This window comes from Passer montanus, unplaced genomic scaffold, assembly GCF_014805655.1.
Source record: "Passer montanus isolate IOZ18808 unplaced genomic scaffold, ASM1480565v1 scaffold38, whole genome shotgun sequence".
Taxonomy (NCBI): Eukaryota; Metazoa; Chordata; class Aves; order Passeriformes; family Passeridae; genus Passer; species Passer montanus.
In genome coordinates this window covers 4,745,460-4,763,686 of record NW_024368596.1, presented here as the reverse complement: position 1 = coordinate 4,763,686, position 18,227 = coordinate 4,745,460, and the positions used below count along the sequence as shown (strand labels likewise).

The 18,227-nt window shown below is 40.8% G+C and overlaps 1 protein-coding gene across 5 annotated transcripts in view; it reads left to right on the top strand.

The window, feature by feature from the left end:
• Positions 1 to 2,591: 2,591 nt before the first annotated feature.
• The window catches only part of LOC120506194 (prefoldin subunit 3), a 39,389-nt gene continuing 23,753 nt past the window's right edge, over positions 2,592 to 18,227 (top strand). For 3 of the 5 annotated variants that reach the window (XM_039717478.1, XM_039717475.1, XM_039717474.1), the window contains exons 1-8: positions 2,592 to 3,480; positions 10,941 to 11,083; positions 12,259 to 12,334; positions 13,161 to 13,263; positions 13,451 to 13,544; positions 13,649 to 13,760; positions 14,769 to 14,875; positions 15,491 to 15,532. In XM_039717478.1, the coding sequence (XP_039573412.1) occupies positions 3,348 to 3,480; positions 10,941 to 11,083; positions 12,259 to 12,334; positions 13,161 to 13,263; positions 13,451 to 13,544; positions 13,649 to 13,760; positions 14,769 to 14,875; positions 15,491 to 15,532 (810 nt within the window). In that variant the 5' untranslated portion in view covers positions 2,592 to 3,347. The remainder of the gene's footprint in view (positions 3,481 to 10,940; positions 11,084 to 12,258; positions 12,335 to 13,160; positions 13,264 to 13,450; positions 13,545 to 13,648; positions 13,761 to 14,768; positions 14,876 to 15,490; positions 15,533 to 18,227) is intronic. The other 2 variants (XM_039717476.1, XM_039717473.1) reach the window with 2 other exon arrangements.

The window sequence follows — 18,227 nt, the reverse complement described above, 5'->3', positions numbered from 1 at the left end:
ATCAGTGACCATGTATTAATGCATTTATGTCCTTAGGTCTATAGAAATCCTTCATTCACAACATTACACACCCCAGTTCATTCACTAATATTTGTTCAGTGTTATTGTGCTTTTCAATGGTATCAAAAGACACATCTCTGCTGCTGACCCTGCTTGCCTTTGTTGTTCTCTTTGCATTTGTTGTTCTCCAGCATAATGGAGTTGATCTTCCCTCATAGGGTTGTGCTGTGTACTGGAATTCAATTTAAATTTTTTCCCCATCCCTCCAGCTTATAGTAAAAACAGGGTGCTCTTGAGGAAGGAAAATGACTGACATTTGACTCATGATTCAGAAGGCTGAACAATTGTTTTATTAAAACTATACTATATTACATTACAACTATATTAAAGAGAGATACTAGAGTATGTTATATTATACTTACTACTAACTCAAAAACTCGTGACTGTCTGCAGACTGACAGTCTACACAGTTTGGACTTGATAGGTTAATTAACATAAACAATCTCTACTAGAATCTAATTATTAAATTCTTTCAGGTAAACAATCTTCTTAACACATTCCACACGTGCAAAACAGTAGGAGTAGCAAGTAGAGATAAAAATTGTTTTCCCTCTGTGCTTCTCTAGGGAAAAACTTGAGAGAGAGAATTATGTCTCTCTCTGTTCAGAGAATGTGAATGCCACACCAGCTGAATACACAGATGGGCTCATGATCAAGGAGGGGACCTGACCATGGAGACCATCACACTGGTCATTCATGGATGTGAAAACTGCTGCAATCAAGTTAAATCCCCCTGGCAGAGAGGGTGGTGGCTGGGTTTTGATATGGCAGGTCCTGGCCATGGACTGTTCTGGACACAGCCAGGAAGATGCCAAGGTGAGTGCTCCATACTCAACCACAGTGGGAACAACCACCAGGAAGGAACTGGGCTGAAAAAGAGCGCGTTTCACCAGGAACTGAGTGACTGCAATGATGACACAAACCAAGCTGGTGTTGGTGCCCAAGAACTTCACACACTGCTTCTCCTGCCCTGAGCACCCATCTTGAAAGATGGGCTCAAACTTTAGCCTGTTCTTATGAACATTTGGAGGAGTAGAGGAAACCCACAGAATGGGAGTTAAAGGACAGGGGACAGCAGTTAATGAGAATGTATAAACCTTTGTGCTGGGTACAAAGATGGTTTAAGTATGCAGCATAAGCTGGTAAGAAGATATTTCAGTAGTCCTTGTTCCCCGTCGTGGTCCATAAGAAATATGCTGAAGCAACTAAGAAAAGCCTTCTGTACCACACAAATATTATAAAAAGACATAAGTTTTATGTACTAGTGAAATACAAAGTACTGTGAATGCAAGTGTGTCCTGCTTTATGCTTTTATACGTGTACTGCAATAGCAGGCGGTTGGTGTTGTGGCAGTCTACCCACATATTTATGGCATGTTTCACTTTAGGGATAATGTAAGCAATACAGCTTTAATCAGCACCCTGAAATATGAGTTGACTGTCAGAAGCTGCTAGATTTTTGTTTATAACACTTGTATTCAACTGCCTACTTTTTACTCTCCTTACTTTTTGTATTTTTACTTCAGAGTAAAAATAACTATTGCCGTGTTCTATCTTCTGTTTGTATGAGTGTTCACACTTATATTAGTGTACTATAAATACAGAAGTTAAAAAAATACTCCTCTGTGGAAGGGCCTGGGAAATGTTTGTCTGACTGAGTAGTAGTGATGCTGCATTCTTTTGTCACAGCACTGGGTCTGCCTGGGATGGATTTCCCTCATGGCAACCCTCACAGGGTTGTGCTGGGTATCAGTAGCTGGAAATGTTTTGAGAACCCACCAGCGGTTTGGCTGCATGTGAGCAGTGCTCCGCGGCACCCAGGCCGTGGTTCAGGCTCTTCTCCCAAACCACAAGTGACAGGACAAGAGCAATTAGCCTCCAGTTGTGCCAGGTTTAGATTGGAGAGTATGAAAAATTTCTTCACCAAAAGTGTTGTCAAGCCAGGAACAGGCTCCACAGGACAGCAGTGGAGTCACCAACCCTGGAGGGATTTACAAGACAGGTAAATGTGGCACAGCTCGGTGACAGTTTCAGTGGTGGGCTTGGCAGTGCCGGGTTAAGGCTTTGACTCGATGAGCTCAGAGGTCTTTTCCAAACTAAATGCTTCTACAGTCCCTTGAAACAGGCTCAGCATGGGAGGTTGGGCTATTTTTTTTTCCCCCAGACGTTGTTTCTGAAAGTAAAGTCCGCAAGAGAAAACTCATCACCACACAAACTAGTGTAACCGCGTCTAGCAGGTGCCCCTGCCCGTGGCAGGAAGGTGGAACTAGACTATCCCAGAGGTCCGTTCCAAGGCACACGGCTGTGATCGGCGATGAAAACCTCATGTCCAGCGTTCCCCCGGTCCTGCACGGCCCCGCTCTCGCCTGTCCCGCCGTGAGGGCCCGGCGGGTCGGGCTGCGCCCACAGCCACCCGCGAACAAAGAGCGGCGGCAATTCCCCGAAAGGAGGCGGCAGCCAGCCGGGGAGTGGCCTCGTCTGCCCGGCAGATAGCGACAGAGCGAGAGATCGTAGTCTGCAGCTGCACCAGGGCGGGTTTAGGCTGGGCATTTGGAGGAATTTCTTCACACAAAACGTGATTAGACATTGGAATGGGCTGCCCAGGGAGGTGGTGGAGTCACCGGCCCTGAGGTGTTTAAGAAAAGACTCAGCGCCGTGGTGTGGTGGACATGGTGGTGGTCGGTCACAGCCTGGGATCAGTGATCGCAGAGGTCTTTTCCATCCCAAATTGATTCTGTGATTTTCCGGTGCTGGGGGCGGCGAGTCACGGAGCGCCTCGGCGCTGCGGGGGTGGGTCCCACCGCCCGCGGACACCTGAGGCCCGGCGTGGGGGGCGGCCTCGGCTCCTACCCCGCTCCCCTTCCCGCTCCAAGCCCCGTTCCGCTCCCATTCCTGTCCCGGCCCGGACCCAGCCGGGCCCCGGCCCCGCTCGGCAGCGGCGGGGCGGGAGGGGGGCGGGCGCGCGGTCACCTGACGCCGCGGCCGCCGCCATTTTGTCTGTGAGCGTAATGTGAAAGGGAAAGCCGGGGCGCACCCGCGGGCGGAGGCGGCAGCGCCGAGCGGGGCTGGGAGCCGAGCGATCGCCGCCGCTCCTCCGCGGAGCAGCGGGAAGAGCCCCGGCGGCGGCGGCCGAGAGGAGCCGCTGAGGCGGAGCCCGGCGAGCGCTCCCGCCGGAGGGAGCCGCCGGCGCCCTTCCTCCGGGAGGCTGCGCTCGCCCCCGGCCGCAGGAGAGCCGCCGTCCCGGCCTTGCGGGGGCACCGCGGCGGAGCCGCCGCCAGGGCCGCGGCGATGATGTCGGGGCAGTCGATCACCGACCGCATCACGGCGGCGCAGCACAGTGTGACCGGCTCGGCCGTCGCCAAGGCTGTGTGCAAGGCGACGACCCACGAGGTGATGGGCCCCAAGAAGAAGCACCTGGACTGTGAGTAGGACCTGCGGCGGGGCCGGGTGGGCCCGGAGCTGGGCTCCGAGCTCGGGGCACGGGGGGAGAGGGGAGAGCCGGCCGCTTGCACCTGCAGGGGGGTGTCCTGTGAATCTGGGTGGACCCCACTGGTGTGATCTCCAGAACTTATTTTCCACGTGGAGGGAGCGAGGCTTGTAACACCTGGTCGCGCCCGGGGAGCAAAAATATTCCAAGCTCATGAGCTGTTCCCGGTGAGAGCTGCTTAGCTCTTGTGCTCTGGATACAGTGGTGCTTATTAATCCGGCACCTGGGGAAAAGGTATCTTAACTGTTACAAGACAGAATTTAATTTTTTTTAAGCACTGTTTAGGCCTTCCGTGCATCCCGTGGACTATAGCCGTTTAAACAATTCGAACATTTCCCGAAATATCATAATTATCTGTTTTACGGCTCATGAAAGGAGGTAAAAGATTAAAAGCGAGGTAGAGGGAAGGGCATAGGTTGATCAGTGCGTTTCTTTGGATGAGAGTATGTTGCTGCTTAAATATGCTTAAACTCAGTGTGTTAAAACCTCTTTCTCTATACCAAAAGATGCAGAGTTACCCCTGAAATCTACAGAAGTATCAGTGGTGTTGCTCCGCTTTAGTAGCAGAGTAGCAATTGGAGTTCCTGTCTGATTGCTCAAAAGTGCACAAACCTTGTACGTTCTGTAGCATACCCGCTCTCCAGCTTGTAAAAGCGAAATAAGTGTGTGTGTGTTTCCATTAAAGAGTGGAAAAAAGGCTTGAAGCCTTTTGCTGGTTTCTTCAAAGACAGGCGGGCAGTTCTGCAGGATTCATACAAGTTGATGGTACTAAAGGTGCTGCTGGTTCAGGCTCTCGGCAGAAGTGTTCTGGGTTACATTGTTTGAGCATAGCTGGGATGTGTGACCCGTGACACTGCTCTGCTCGTACTGGCTTGTGTGAGAGCTTTTGGTGTGGATCACACAGTTAAAACCAGCCCAATTTATATTTCATTTGTTACTGATCTGAATGGGTGGCATCCAGCTACAGTAGTGAACATTGCAGCTATTGTGTTGAAATGAAAAGCCTTAAAACTGGGTAACTGACAATTTGTTTTCTAAAGATACCTTTCTAAAGTTACCTTATTTCTTCTGGTCTTGTGTTCTGCCTGTGGTACAAGTTCAGTGAGGTAACCTTTGAGTCCAGAAATGGCAACATAACAGGAAGCCAGAAAGTGGTGACAGTTTGCTCAATAGTTTGAAAGGTTCTGAATCCTAAAAGAGGTAGTGTGTTGTTTGAAAATATTGAAATAATGTCATCTGCTGTAAGTCACCCTTACAAAATATGAAAACGGAAACGTGGAACAATTCTTAACCTGAGAGTGCCTTTTGATGACCAAGTTCCTTTTAATCCCAGGCTGTTTAGAGCTGTCACTCAGTCTCCTGACAGTCCCCTTCTGTGCCAGATGAGTTCTGTATTCTGGTGTAACTCATTTGCTCAGACTTTGGCCTAAGACAGACAAAAATCTTATTGTCACTTGGTATCTGAAATAGAGGAATGCTTTGGTGGAGTAGGCAAAAAAAAAAAAGTGAAATATGGTACCTTAAATATGTCTGTAATGGGTTAAAAAATCCCAATGAACATGCTCCTGTCTTCATTGAGCCTACCCAGGCACTGCTTTTCAAACATCTGCAGCCCTTTGAGTGGCATTTTTATTTTTTCACTTGTACATGAGACTTACTTGTATTTTGAGCAGGTAGATACAAAATACTGCAGTCTCTGGGAAAAAAATGTCATACAGTATGCTTTTCCAAGATACAGTGCAAGTACTTCCCAATTAAAGTACATTATGAAGGAAAATATAGCTTGGATTTAATGTAAAACTCTGGTGTTGTACTCTGGTCACTGAGTGTGTGTGTCATTCAAAATGCTACACCATCTGGTATTATTTCTAACTGCTGCTCAGGAAAAAGCTTTACCGGGAACAATTTTTTGAGAGTTGCTGCAGTTGTATCAGGGATTGTGGAAGAGTATCAGTTTGTGCCCTCTGTTCAGATTAATTCTTAAAATCCCCTTATTGCCAAGTTTCCTCAGGAAAAAAAAAAAAAAAGTGGTATTACAATATAGGTTTTTACAGAAAAGTGTTACATATGCAGTCAGTGTGAGTATTTAAGAGTCTGGTGGTTGGTCTGACTACTAACTGATGAGTAGTAATTTTACCTTAAGAGTGAAAAAACACCCACAAAAAATCCACCCCAAAAACCCAAGCAGTGTCAATGGGCATACTTGGGGATTTACCTTTTAAAGTAGGTCATGGTGTCCTAAATAAGTAAACAGATCTATTTCTGTAGTATTTTGTAATATTTTTGGATAATATAAAATGTTCTCTAGTGGAGCCACCTGAAGGTTTTGTCTCTTCTTTCCTAGTGGGAGTTCTGTCACTCCCTCAGCCTTCAGAGTCTGGGTTACAGCAGAGTGGGGCTGTTACTCTTTTGAAGGCAAACCTCCTCTTGTCCAACTGCTGAAGAATCACAAGAAAAAAAGATAAATTAAAGGTGTAGCCAAGCTGGTAACTGGCAGAGTAGACTTGTGTGTAGACCAAAACTTGGAAAAAACAAACCCCTAAATTAATTGCAGCTTAAACTTTTAAATTAACATAGTAATGAAAAAATAGCTTCTGTTTAACTTGTATGCAGCCCACTTTAGAAGCACAGGGGAGGGGAAGGTAGTTAATGTTGCTAATCAAAACTTAAAACTCCCATATGTATACAAGCTTTGGAAACCTTCTAAGAAGTGGTAATTCTGGGCACTGTAATTCTGGTACTGCCCATTTTTCCTTCTCAGGCAACCTGAGCTTTTGACTGTCAAGTGAATGCTGATGCAGAGTTCTTGCAGAGATGTGCACGTTGTGCTACAGGACAAAGGCATTTTCTTGAACCCTTTACACAGACCAGTGGCTGTCATTCATTTGAAGTTCTTCAGCAATTTGTGAAGTTTTTCAGTATAATAATTGAGGAAATTTAACTTGAATGAAAAAAAATAGTTAATATTGTGGAGATCTATAAATGGGGTCTGTATATAGTTTTTCTTAAAATATTATGGGCTGTCTGTCCTGTATCCTTGTCTAGTGGGGGAGTGGGACAGAATAGCTGAATTGCTTTGTTTGTGATAAAGTAACTCAAAATGCAGATTTAGCTGTTAATATATAATTGAAATTTAAAGATTACTCTCAAATGTTCACTATGAGCAAACACGGGCATAACGATGTTTGTAACAGTTGAGTGCTGTGTTTTAAGTCTTCCAGCAAAAATTGTTGCATTCCTTGGCTACATTGAGAAAGTTGGCTGAAGTGGCTCTGATGTTTTACATTTTTGTAATGTGCCATCTATGATGCAACTTTCTAGAAGAGAGTGTATTTTTTTAAGACTGCTGGGACTCAGGAAAATGGTCTTACTTCTTATATCTGTCTTAAAGCAATTTCAGTCCTGTGACAAAATGGAAGAAATACATGAATATTAAATTATTATGGTTGTCTTTATCTTATGTATTTACAGCTCTCTTGAGAGAGATTCCTGACTCAAGAAAATTATGCCTTTTCCTATTACTTAAAAGTTAAAAATTATGTCAGTTTTTGTCAGTGCCTGGCTGAGACTTTTCCAAAAACCTGATATATATTTTTTTATTTTGTTTTTAATATCTGGATTTATACATGCTGTCCTCTGAAGGGCTGTGTAGCTTCATAGATGAGGTGCCAGTATTTCAGATGAGTTGTGGAAAAGAAGTACTAAGCACTCCTCTAGGCACTAAGATTCTCACAGCTCTTCAGGCTGCTTGAAAGCCCCGGTGGTACTCTTCTGGTTTAAAGCTGTTAGATTTATTTATTTATTTTCTTTTTTCTTTTTTTTCCCTGTGTGATGTTAACGTGTTTCTAAATTCCATTCTAGAAATAGTGCTGCAGTTTCACTTGTAGTTGAAATGATTCCTCTGGGTAATTGGCAAAATGCTTTGAGTTGTGAAGTGTTTATATAAGTACTGCGATAAGAAAATGAGCATCACTCACCCTGTGCATTTCATTCCAGTTTTTGCTGCCAACATCCATGTTACTGTTGCCCAGCTGTCAGTCTCTCAGGTGCATGTGTTCCTTTGTACTTCCAGCTGTATGGGGATAACAGCCTCTTCCTTCTGTGCCACCAGCTGAAATAGATCCCTGCAGTTGTCTCTATGTAGATATTCCCATTGCAGGCTTAGAAGAATCATGTTAGAGAAATGGCACTTGCATTTCTTTTTATGTATCTCAATTGTGGGATTAAAATATAATGCCAGCTTTATTTTTATTGCTAGTTGTAAAATAGTATATCTTTTTAATTACCCCAAGTAGCCTTATTTTTAAACTTGGTCTTGTACAACATGCTCTTAAGAAAGTTCAGTTTTGACCTATAAAATGCACTGACATGTTTTGCTTAGTTTAGCATTTCAGAGGCATTTTGTTTGTCTAAGCATGTGTTCTCCAGTGTTGGTAACTGTGACTTTTGTGCTTCAGTGTTGAAGGAGGTTTGGAGTCAAAGACCACGCTGTGCTGAGTACCCCCTGTAAAAATTGTCTTCAGGGCAGCCAGTGAGTGTTGTCCTCAGCATGTCTCGAGTGCATGGGGTGGCAGCTCACTGAGCCACAGCTTGAATTAGACTCCTGGTGGCCCTGCCTATGGGAAGTATTTAATTTTGTTTGCCTTTTGAAATGGACAGACACGTACCTTACACAGAAGTGTTCGCACTTGAGAATGAAACAATAACAAAAGAACTTCTCAAATACAGCAGAGCTCTGTCAGCTTCACTCTGTTACTGACACTTGACAGAAGAGTATGGCTTCTCGTGGAAGTAAACCTTTATTCTGGCATAAAGCAAGACTTGGTTTATGGATGTAGGGCTTAAGGAAAGGAGAGCTCTCCAGTTAGAGCACTTCATGCAGGTGCTAACAGTAGGATTCCTTTCACATTGTGCCCAAGCAGCACCGTAAGAATTCTCAATAGCAGTCACAGACATTGGAATGTGCAAAGGATCTCCCAGTGTTGGCATTATCTTGGGGTCTGCTGGAACATCTGCTGGGAGGCCTTAGCTTGAGGGAAGGTGACAGGACAGAAATCTCTGGGGAGCGCTGGTAAAATACAAATGAAACTACCTCAGCTAGCTTGACTGGAGAGCAGCAAGATTTTGGTTTTTAACCTGGATCTTCCTTCTAGTTTCATCTGTTATTTAATAAGCACATTTAATATTGAAAAGTCTTCAGTGAAAAATTTGACTTGCTTGCTGGTTTGTGAAGCAAAAGGACTTTGTGCTGAATTAATATTTTCGATAAGCTGTGTGGTCTTTGACCTCAGCAGATCAATGGAATTTCTTTAACTGTTACCTAGTTTTATAGGTATTGCTATGGAAAGAGAATGAGATTTTTGTTGATTGGGGTTTTTGGTTGGTTGTTTTTTATAAACAGAGAGTAGGACTTTCAATAGTCCTACTATAACATTTCTGTGTAGAGTATGGACACATCAGCTGCTGCTCTTAGATACTGCTCAGTATTTTCCATGTATTTCTATAATACCTGATTATATAATGATTTGATTTAGGAAGACTTAGTTGCCTTAGTGTGTTTTGAGATAACTACTTAGAAGTGTCACAACAAGAGTTTCATTCAGTTGATGAGGCTGTTGCTTCATTATATGGGGCAATAATTGCATATAGACTGTTTGGACTTCTAGGTTAAAGTACCTCTTAATTTGACAGAGCATCTGATGGTGACATAACTATGAGTAGGGAGCAGTAGCTAACAAATTACTTGGGTTTTGAGAAGTTCACATTTGTAAATACTGAACTATTTGAATACTACTCGTCAATAAGGTTTAGATGTATAGCTTGCTTAAAGCTTCTTTCTGGTGCTCTTCTTGTTCAGCTATTTCAGCATTTTTGTTTGTTGTCAATAAGAGTGAAAGTTTTCATCCCAGCTTCCGTTTTGTATGTAGTTGGAAATCTGACATCTGAATGAAATTAGTAACTTATTATACCTTGCATTTTATAGTTTTTTACCTTGACGAGATACTAAAATTCTTTACTCTGTTAAAATTACTTTGGTTAGTAAACTATTTTAAACAACACTCCTTAATCAAAGGACTTTTTCTTAATAAACCAATCTTTAGTTCAAGTCCATCTGTAATATACTCTGTGCCCTAGAAAGATGTAAATTTTAAGTGCAGTATTTCTGTGCAATATTTTGTCCTGAATTATCAATGTGTGAGCTCTGAGTTGCCATTTCAAGTGCTGTGATGACACAGTCTGTGCTCTGTCTCGGCGCTGCTGCTGAGGCAGAGCAGTGTCAGTGGTGCCAGCACCTCGGGACTCGGCTGCTGCCGGTGCCCGGGCACTGCCCTCCTTCAGCTCCTCCTCCAGACAGGCTGCACAAGCAGCCATGGGCTCTGTACCTGTGGGCTCGCAGGCTCAGCTTAAATCAGAGGCCACAAAGGAAGCTTTTCAAACCAAATGTTTGTTTTACTGGCCTTGCCCAGTCCTTAGGGTGTACTTTGATCACACCTGAGCCAAATTTAGCACAGAGAAGAAATGTCTGATGTGCGTGTCTTGAGGGGTTTAGAGTAGTCCTGGATTCAGTTCTCTGCTCTTTTCTCAGCAAGTACCTTCTTCAGCCTTCTCAGGCAAGTGTCTTCCCATGTGTCTGCTGGAGCCTGTCCTTTTGTTCTAAATCTCAGGCAAAATCCCGAACCTCTCTGTCTCTGACCTCCCAAGTTAATGTTCTACTATTGAGTTTATTGTCAGTCTAGGACACAAAGAGCTTTTTTGTATGAAAGCCCAAGACCTACCCTGTTCCATCACAAAATACTCAGTAGGCTTGTGATCAGGTGTTTTAAAGCTAAGTGGAAGGGTGAATAGATGCAAATTCTTGCTTTTAATTCTTACTGAAAAGAGGTGTATTTTACAGGTGTAAAAGATGTGTATTTTGTAGCATCTCATTTGCCATCATGTGTGAGTACTCAGGCCTAGCTGGGAGTGGCAGGGTTGTGCTGCCTGTTGATCTCATGAGGTTGGGATGTCTCAGCTTTTCATTGCTTGTCAGATTTTCATTTTTTTGGTTAGATGGAGTGGCCTCGGGCATTGAGGATCCAGAAGGTCACACATGCAGCCAGCTCGCACTGGCTTTCAGAGACTAATTTGGGCTCCATTTTAATGGAACAGGTTATTTATTGATATCGGGACTCCTTAAAATTATTGAAATGCCTTTGAAGTTCATTCTTGGAGTGTTTCAGTAAAATGTAGTGAATCTCAGCAAGGAGAGTAAATGATCTCAGTTATTTCTTAAACAAAGAACTGAAGTTAATGCTTCCAGTATGCATTCTCAGTGTAAAAACCACTAAATAACATGTTGATCTTCTGAGCACGTAATTCATTGTAATGCTTTGATTTTTTTTCCTTTAATTTAGATCTAATACAGTGCACAAATGAAATGAATGTGAATATTCCACAGTTGGCAGATACACTCTTTGAGAGAACTGCAAACAGTAGCTGGGTTGTAGTGTTCAAAGCTCTAATTACAACACACCACCTCATGATGTATGGAAATGAGGTAAGACATGATTTGTTCTCTTAAAGCCTACTAGACAGCTTTTAAAAAATTGTCTCAATCTATAAAGCATTAGATGCTTATTTCAGTTTTTCAAAGATTTTGTTTTTCCTCTGCTGATAGCTCTAAAGTATTTGTCCAGAAGAAAAAAAAATAGTCGTTCATTATTTCAATACCAAAATATATCAGTGTTTTCAGTTTACCTGCAGGTATCTGGGTTGGTCTGTGACCTCTCTAGAATAAAGGCTTGAAAGACTTCTGATGAGCTTTACTTCATTAGGGTAGTGCTTATCATTAAGAGCACAGGACAAGAGTCTTGTTAGCACTCCATAAGTGTGCAGCCGACCTAATAACAGATAAGAAAGAATACTTTCTGAAGGGGAGAGGAATATGGTGACTAGGATATCTGATTTTGCAAGACATCATCTAATGGGCTGAGTCTTCATATGTTGTTGCTGTTAACATTCCTCTGAAGCACTGTTCTACTGCATTTAATTCACTTTAATTATTTCATCACAATTTATTAAAAGCTTCCTAGTCAATGACATGGAGCTAGAAATGTAGCCTCTCTTGCACAAGCCTTATGTTAAAAGCTAACCTTTGGTCAGGTGACAGTCCTGAGCCTGTGTGTGGTCATTGACCTAAGAAATGATTGATTGTTCACCACTGGTAACACTGAAGTGACAATTCTTCAAAGTGCTTTCCAGCCATTAAACTGCTGTGAAACCTTGGTGTTCCTCCTCTCTGCAAAGCTCTGAACTCGGTTGAAATGACCTGTAAAACATAGTGTGCTCTTCACACCACAGCAGCTGAGCTAGTCAAACTTCAGGAGCCTGGATTATGCAAGTAGTATTTTTGTTTTGTGTTTTCCAGCTTGTCTGTTCTAAAGTACAAAGTTGACTAGGCAGCTTCTTCTGGAATTATTTGTATTTTATTCATGAGCAGTGATGTCCCTATGTTTAGTTTAAGTTTATATTTTTGCCAAATTGACTTTTGGACATCAGAGGCTTTGCTAACGAGTATTTTCAGGTTTTCCTCTAATTTTTTCCCTTGTAACTAATTTCTGTTATAGGTAGAGGTTACTAGAAACAGTTACAAATTGTGTAGCTTGCCTGTAAAATGCTTCTACCTTTTGACTCTCACAGCAATCACATTCTCCATTTTTTCTTCACCAACAGCGCTTTATCCAGTATCTCGCATCCCGGAACACTTTGTTCAACCTAAATAACTACCTGGACAAAAGTGCCATGCAGGGTAAGGATCTTTCACTGAAGGAGATAACTACTCCTTTTTTCTCTGTGATGGTGCATGCATTGGTGCACACTAGGAGCTAAATGACATTTAAATGGAAGAATGTTTTAATTTTTATTGGGTGAGACACCAAAGAATGTCCAGCCAAGAATGCAGACACCGGTAAAGTGACTTAGTTACCTAGGTGAGTACTAGAAATCTGTAATGTATGTAGCATTGCACACACAGCTGTAAATTTTACAAAGTGACCTCTTGATGCTCATTAGAATAAACCTGGTGAATTATCAGCACTATAATAATTTTTGTTGTTGATTTTTAAAGCCTCAAGAGTAAATACTTACTGTTAAGGTGCATGGAATGGTAACTAAGATGTGCTGTATAAATAGGGAGAACTTCTTCAAATCTCTGATAAGTCCTTTAATTACTTGCTAGTGGTAGAAAACATTTTTAGGTTTTTATGTAGGTTTTGGGAGGTGGCAGATGAGTTACCAAACTCTTCAGCATTTTGCTTGAAATTAATTTTTATTCTGATTTCAAGAACATCTTAACAAGAACTGTTTGATGTTTGCCTAATCTTTTATGCTCGGTTCTTGTCTAATATTTTAATGTGTTTAGATGTTTAGTCTCACAATTGCACCAAATGCTTTCCTAATCTTAGCCACTTGGGAAGACACTAATGGAACCTCTCAAGATTCTGGAAAGTGCCTAGGAAGGACTTCATATGCAAACTGACATAAAATAGGCTATTGTAGGAGAACAGTTCTTTTCAAGAACTGAAAAACTTCAGTTTTCCTTTCAAATGTCTAACTTACAAATGCTTAATTTTTAGGCTATGATATGTCTACCTTCATTAGGCGATACAGCAGATACTTGAATGAAAAAGCACTTTCATATAGACTTGTAGCAGTTGACTTCACCAAAATGAAAAGAGGGTAAGACTACTCTGCTACTTGTGTTTGACCCTTCCTGTGCAGGGGGTGGGACAAGGAGGAACACCGTTGTTCCTGAGCTTGTCATAGAATGGTCTCTTTTGGCCCTTTGAAGCAATGTTGCATTGTTCAAACAATACAATGTGTGCTGAAATATCTGTATCTTGTAAATGTGTCTTTTACTCTGTAGGATAGATGGAGTGATGAGAACTATGAATCCTGAAAAGCTTCTGAAAACCCTTCCAATCATACAGAACCAGCTTGATGCACTCCTTGATTTTGATGTAAGTAATTTAAGCTCAGTGTTAAGTAACATTCTTTCACTTTGAAGTGAGCATTTCATTATTTCGTTAAATACTAATTTACTTTCTCATTGCTTTTTACACAGGCAAATCCAAATGAACTAACAAATGGTGTTATAAATGCTGCCTTTATGCTCCTCTTTAAAGATTCCATTAGACTTTTTGCAGCATACAATGAGGGGATTATTAATCTTTTAGGTATGTGAGAATTTTTTTAGCTTTTGAATTATGTGAAAGATATTGAGAAAACTAAAGAACATAGACAATTTATGACTTCAGTTTCTTAATAAATTTTCTCTGCTCTGTTGCTGTTAAATGAAGCCTGTCTTAGTTTTAGTGACCAGGAGCATAGGCTTACACATCCACTTCTACCTGGAAGAATACACGTTGAAACAGAAAGTGCAATGAGAGGGTGATTGGTGAGACTGAAACAAAAATACCATGAAAGGCAATGGATAACCTTTGCAATTGGACTGTAAAGGTTTGGTGAGATATGTGGTGTTTTGAGTATTTAATATACTCACAGTATGGCTGAATTCTGTTTTCCTGTTCTTTCTTTAAAACTTGACTGGTTGCCTTTGACTGGTACCCGAATCTGACTGAGCTGATAAGATGAAATATAGGGGTTTTTTTTTAAAGGGTGATAACCTCTTAGCAAAGCCTTTTCATTACTATTTAAGCAAATTTATGAATGAAGCCATCAGTTTGTTCTGTTAATCCATTAATTTTTACTCAGTGCCATATTTGTAAGTATATAGGGCAGAACCATAAAAAGTGAAAGATGTGGTTGATCCTCCTTTTGGTATGTCAGTTCAATATGCATAGCCACTTCAGTATCAAAATGTATTGATACAGGGTCTAAAAAGGTAAATAAATTCCAGGAATATCTTCAAATGATAAAATAATTTGTCTCATTGCCAGCTTTTTAAAAATATTCCCCATAACACCTAATTTAATGATTTGCACTGATTCACATCCATGTTTAATACATTTTTGCATTATAGTCTAACACACTGAAACAGAAAAATCAGTGGTTTTGTATTGACTGACTTATTATAAAAGGATTCAGGTATTCCTATAAGCTTGAATAGCTTTGAGTTACTGCTGTCCTCTTAATGAAGCTTGTGTCAATTAACTTCTATAATACTGTGTCAGCTTTTTGCTGGGGAGGGTATTATCTTACAAGAGTTTTATTTGCATCCTCAGAAAGATATTTTGACATGAAGAAGAACCAGTGCAAAGAAGGCTTGGATATTTACAAAAAATTTCTAGCCAGAATGACCAAATTGTCAGAGTTCCTCAAAGTAGCAGAGGTAAATAAATCTATGTGCATGGGAAGGATATAATTTAGCTCTCTGTATTGGTACACTATCAATATTCATAGAAACACCTTTAAACAGATTGTTTGCTGAACTTCACTATACAAGGAAGTTTTCTAGAGATTAGTTATTTTAAAGATTGTATATGCCTGTTAACATGGTGTGGGATTCCTGGGTATCCTTTTTATTAGTCAGACCACATAGTAAACTTTCTGAAGTATCATTATAAATTTTATGAATGCTCCAGAATGTATAAACTGATTATTACAGTCTATTTAAAGATTTTTATTGGGCTCTCCTTTACTGTAAGTACTTAAAAATTGATAACTAGTTTCAGTAAGCAATGTGGCTGTTTCTAATGCTTCTAGCAGGCTTTTCGGCATGAAAGTTAGGCTGGATGAAAAGCTGGGTTTGCCCTGAGATGCACTTTCATGCATTTTTGATTTCTAAGGTGTGTTCCTAGTGAAAGTTGTAGCAGTTCAGAAAATTATGAATATCCCTTTTTAATATGCTAGCTTCTGTGTAACACTCAGACACTGGTGGTTTTTATTTTCATTGGCACTGCATGTAGTAATGTACATTTTCTCCTTCTTTTTTTTGTAAACCCAGCAAGTTGGAATTGATCAGGGTGACATTCCAGATCTTACTCAGGTCAGTGTACATTGCATATTGATTAACCCAATTATTTTGTTAATTGTGTTTTTAAAGGTTAGTGTGTAGCATAGTAATCTTTCTTCTTGAGACTGTATTCCCTTTCACGTATTTATATGTGGGAAATACGTATAGTAGCTTTTCACATGCATTAAATGCTTACACTTTGCAGTTCTTAATGAGATTTTTTGATTGTTTAAAGTAATAAAACCCACAGAAAATAATATTTTTCAAGAACTTCTGATTTTTATCACAGGGGATTCCCTGGTAAGTAAGCAGAAGTATCTTGCCATACCTAGAGGAAAGCCTTCTATTTCACGCTAACCTAATGTTTTCCAACACGCTTAAAGATGACAGTGAGCTGGTTCAATTGAAATTTTTTTCTGTTCCCTTAAGTCTGAAGAATACATTTGATGTTTCTATATCAGCTCTTAATGCTGGCTTTGGTTTTACTCAGTGGTATGAGGGACATGTGCAGTGTAGGTTGTGTGCTGGATAACTCAGTCTGAAAGGTGGAATGCAGGGAAACACCTTCCAGTGAGGAGAAACTGAGGGGCAGAAGGGAGGTGAGAAAATGCTTTGGTGAACAGGAAACACTGTTAGTCCACAGAGGTCAACAAAGTTATTCTTTGTGAGTCCCTTCATTTTATAGGGATGTTTTATTTCTCACCTAGGGCCACCCCAACAGAGCAGAGTGCTGTCATTATTTCTGTAGCACAGAGTAGCCTGCAGGGTGCAATAAACAGCCTGAGGAGACTTGGGCACAAACTGCAGTGCCTTAGAGCTCGAGTACTGGAGCTGTTGGAGTGCAGTCAGTGACAAACTAACAATCTACTGTGTAATGTTTGAACAGTCACATCTAATCCTACACTACCTTCTTGAAATTAAATTTCATGGGCTAATCATGAAAAATATATCTAGTGTGAAGATTTGCCTAACCTTAATCAGTGTCTTTTTAATATGGAAATCACACCTAAGCCACAAACTTCCATTGTCAGTGGTGTTCATTACTGCCTACAGTATGATTTCCATCTGAAATCATGCATGCTTCAAAGCACAAATCTCTAATGCTTGCTCCTAGCATTTAATATTAATCACTTTAAGAACTTGCCTATATGGTATAAAGGAAATATGACTGAAACCATCAGGGTAAGAGCAGGTAATGATTGAAAACAGTAGTTTGAAGTTTTCTGTTGGTGTTTGATCTCAGCGTCATACTTTGTCTTTTGATTAGTACTGCAGTATTCAGCTGGGCTGTATTATGCTAATCACATTATACTGAAGTCTGAAGTTATTTATACCTCACTGGGTTAGTGTGTACTTGTCCACTTAATTGGGTCATTAAAAGGCTCTTGAAAGCAAGCGGGTTTTTTTATTTACTGGGAATAGGGGTATTTAACTTCATTTTGCTGCTTTTTTTATCTGAAACTTTCAGTGAGAAAATACTTAATATCTACTGTGCCCACAACATTTTATTTCTAATAGCTCAGCTGTTTTGTTGTAAGTGCACTTACATGAGAAGAGCAATTCTGAGCTGGTGGTAGACCTCAGCATCCTGTGCATTTTGGCAATTTCAGTGCCACTGTTAAACATTCCACTTTGGCAGAAAATTTCATGGCATTTAATACGAGTTGAATAATTGTACATCCATTTAGTGCCACTTCAAAAGAATTTGCTGTAATTTCTTAATACTGCCACTCTTGCCTGTTTCTGAGAAGAAAATATTTTCCTTTGTAGGTGCCCTGTTTCACAGTGATGCTGCTTTCTGTTAATAGCTGTTCTTGTATGCCATGAATGTAACAGGGTTGTTTCCCTGTGTATGGATGTTAGTCTGTCATGTGTTTTGGGGGGTGGGGGATGGAGGTGAATCATGAAATACAGCCTTTCTAAAGTCAGTGGCTGGATTAGCCCAGGTATAATTTCTGACATAAAACTACCCTACCTGTTCACTCCAAGTCTGATGTTTTGTTGGATATTTGCAGTAGTGAGAGAGTTCAGAGGAGGTTACTGGATTGTTTGGTTTAGTTCTTGTGGTTGAGGGGGTTGTTCACAGGGTTTTAAAAAAAGTAAGTACAGAATATGCATTTCCATACAAATAAGAGTGAGTGGATTTGGGAGGAAAAAAATATGAGGAAAATCTTTCTGGAATTAGGGCATAGTCTGCTCTTACTAAGATTATCTAAGTAGCTGTGCCATGCAATGCCTTTTGCAAGCTATTGTGCCTTCTGCTAGGTAAAAGTATGGGGAGGTTTGGTTTGATTGGGGTTTTTTGTTTGTTTTGATTTTTTGCATGTTGTTTTTTTGTCTGCTTTGGGTTTTTTTGTCCCTGATACCTTTCCAAAAGGTTATTTCAAAATGCCCCCCTTGGGTTTTAGCTGTCTGGGTCGAACGCTGAATTTATTCCTGACCTGTGGTGAGGTAACTACACTGTCTTAGCTTACCTTGCTCTACTTAAGAAATATAAGCTCAGGTCTTCATTTTAAGACAAGCAGTTTTATAGGATTATTCTGATTGCCTTTTTTTTTTTTTTTTTTTTTGCATCTCTTAATTAATCTAGCTTGAATTTGCCTTCAGTGAAAGTGGGAAGGAAGAATTGTGCTCAGTGCTTCAAAGGGGAGCTTGCCTGCCAAAGGCTTGTGTGAATAATATTTTCCTCTTTCCAGGAAATGCCTTGTTCTAGCTTTTGGTACAGAAG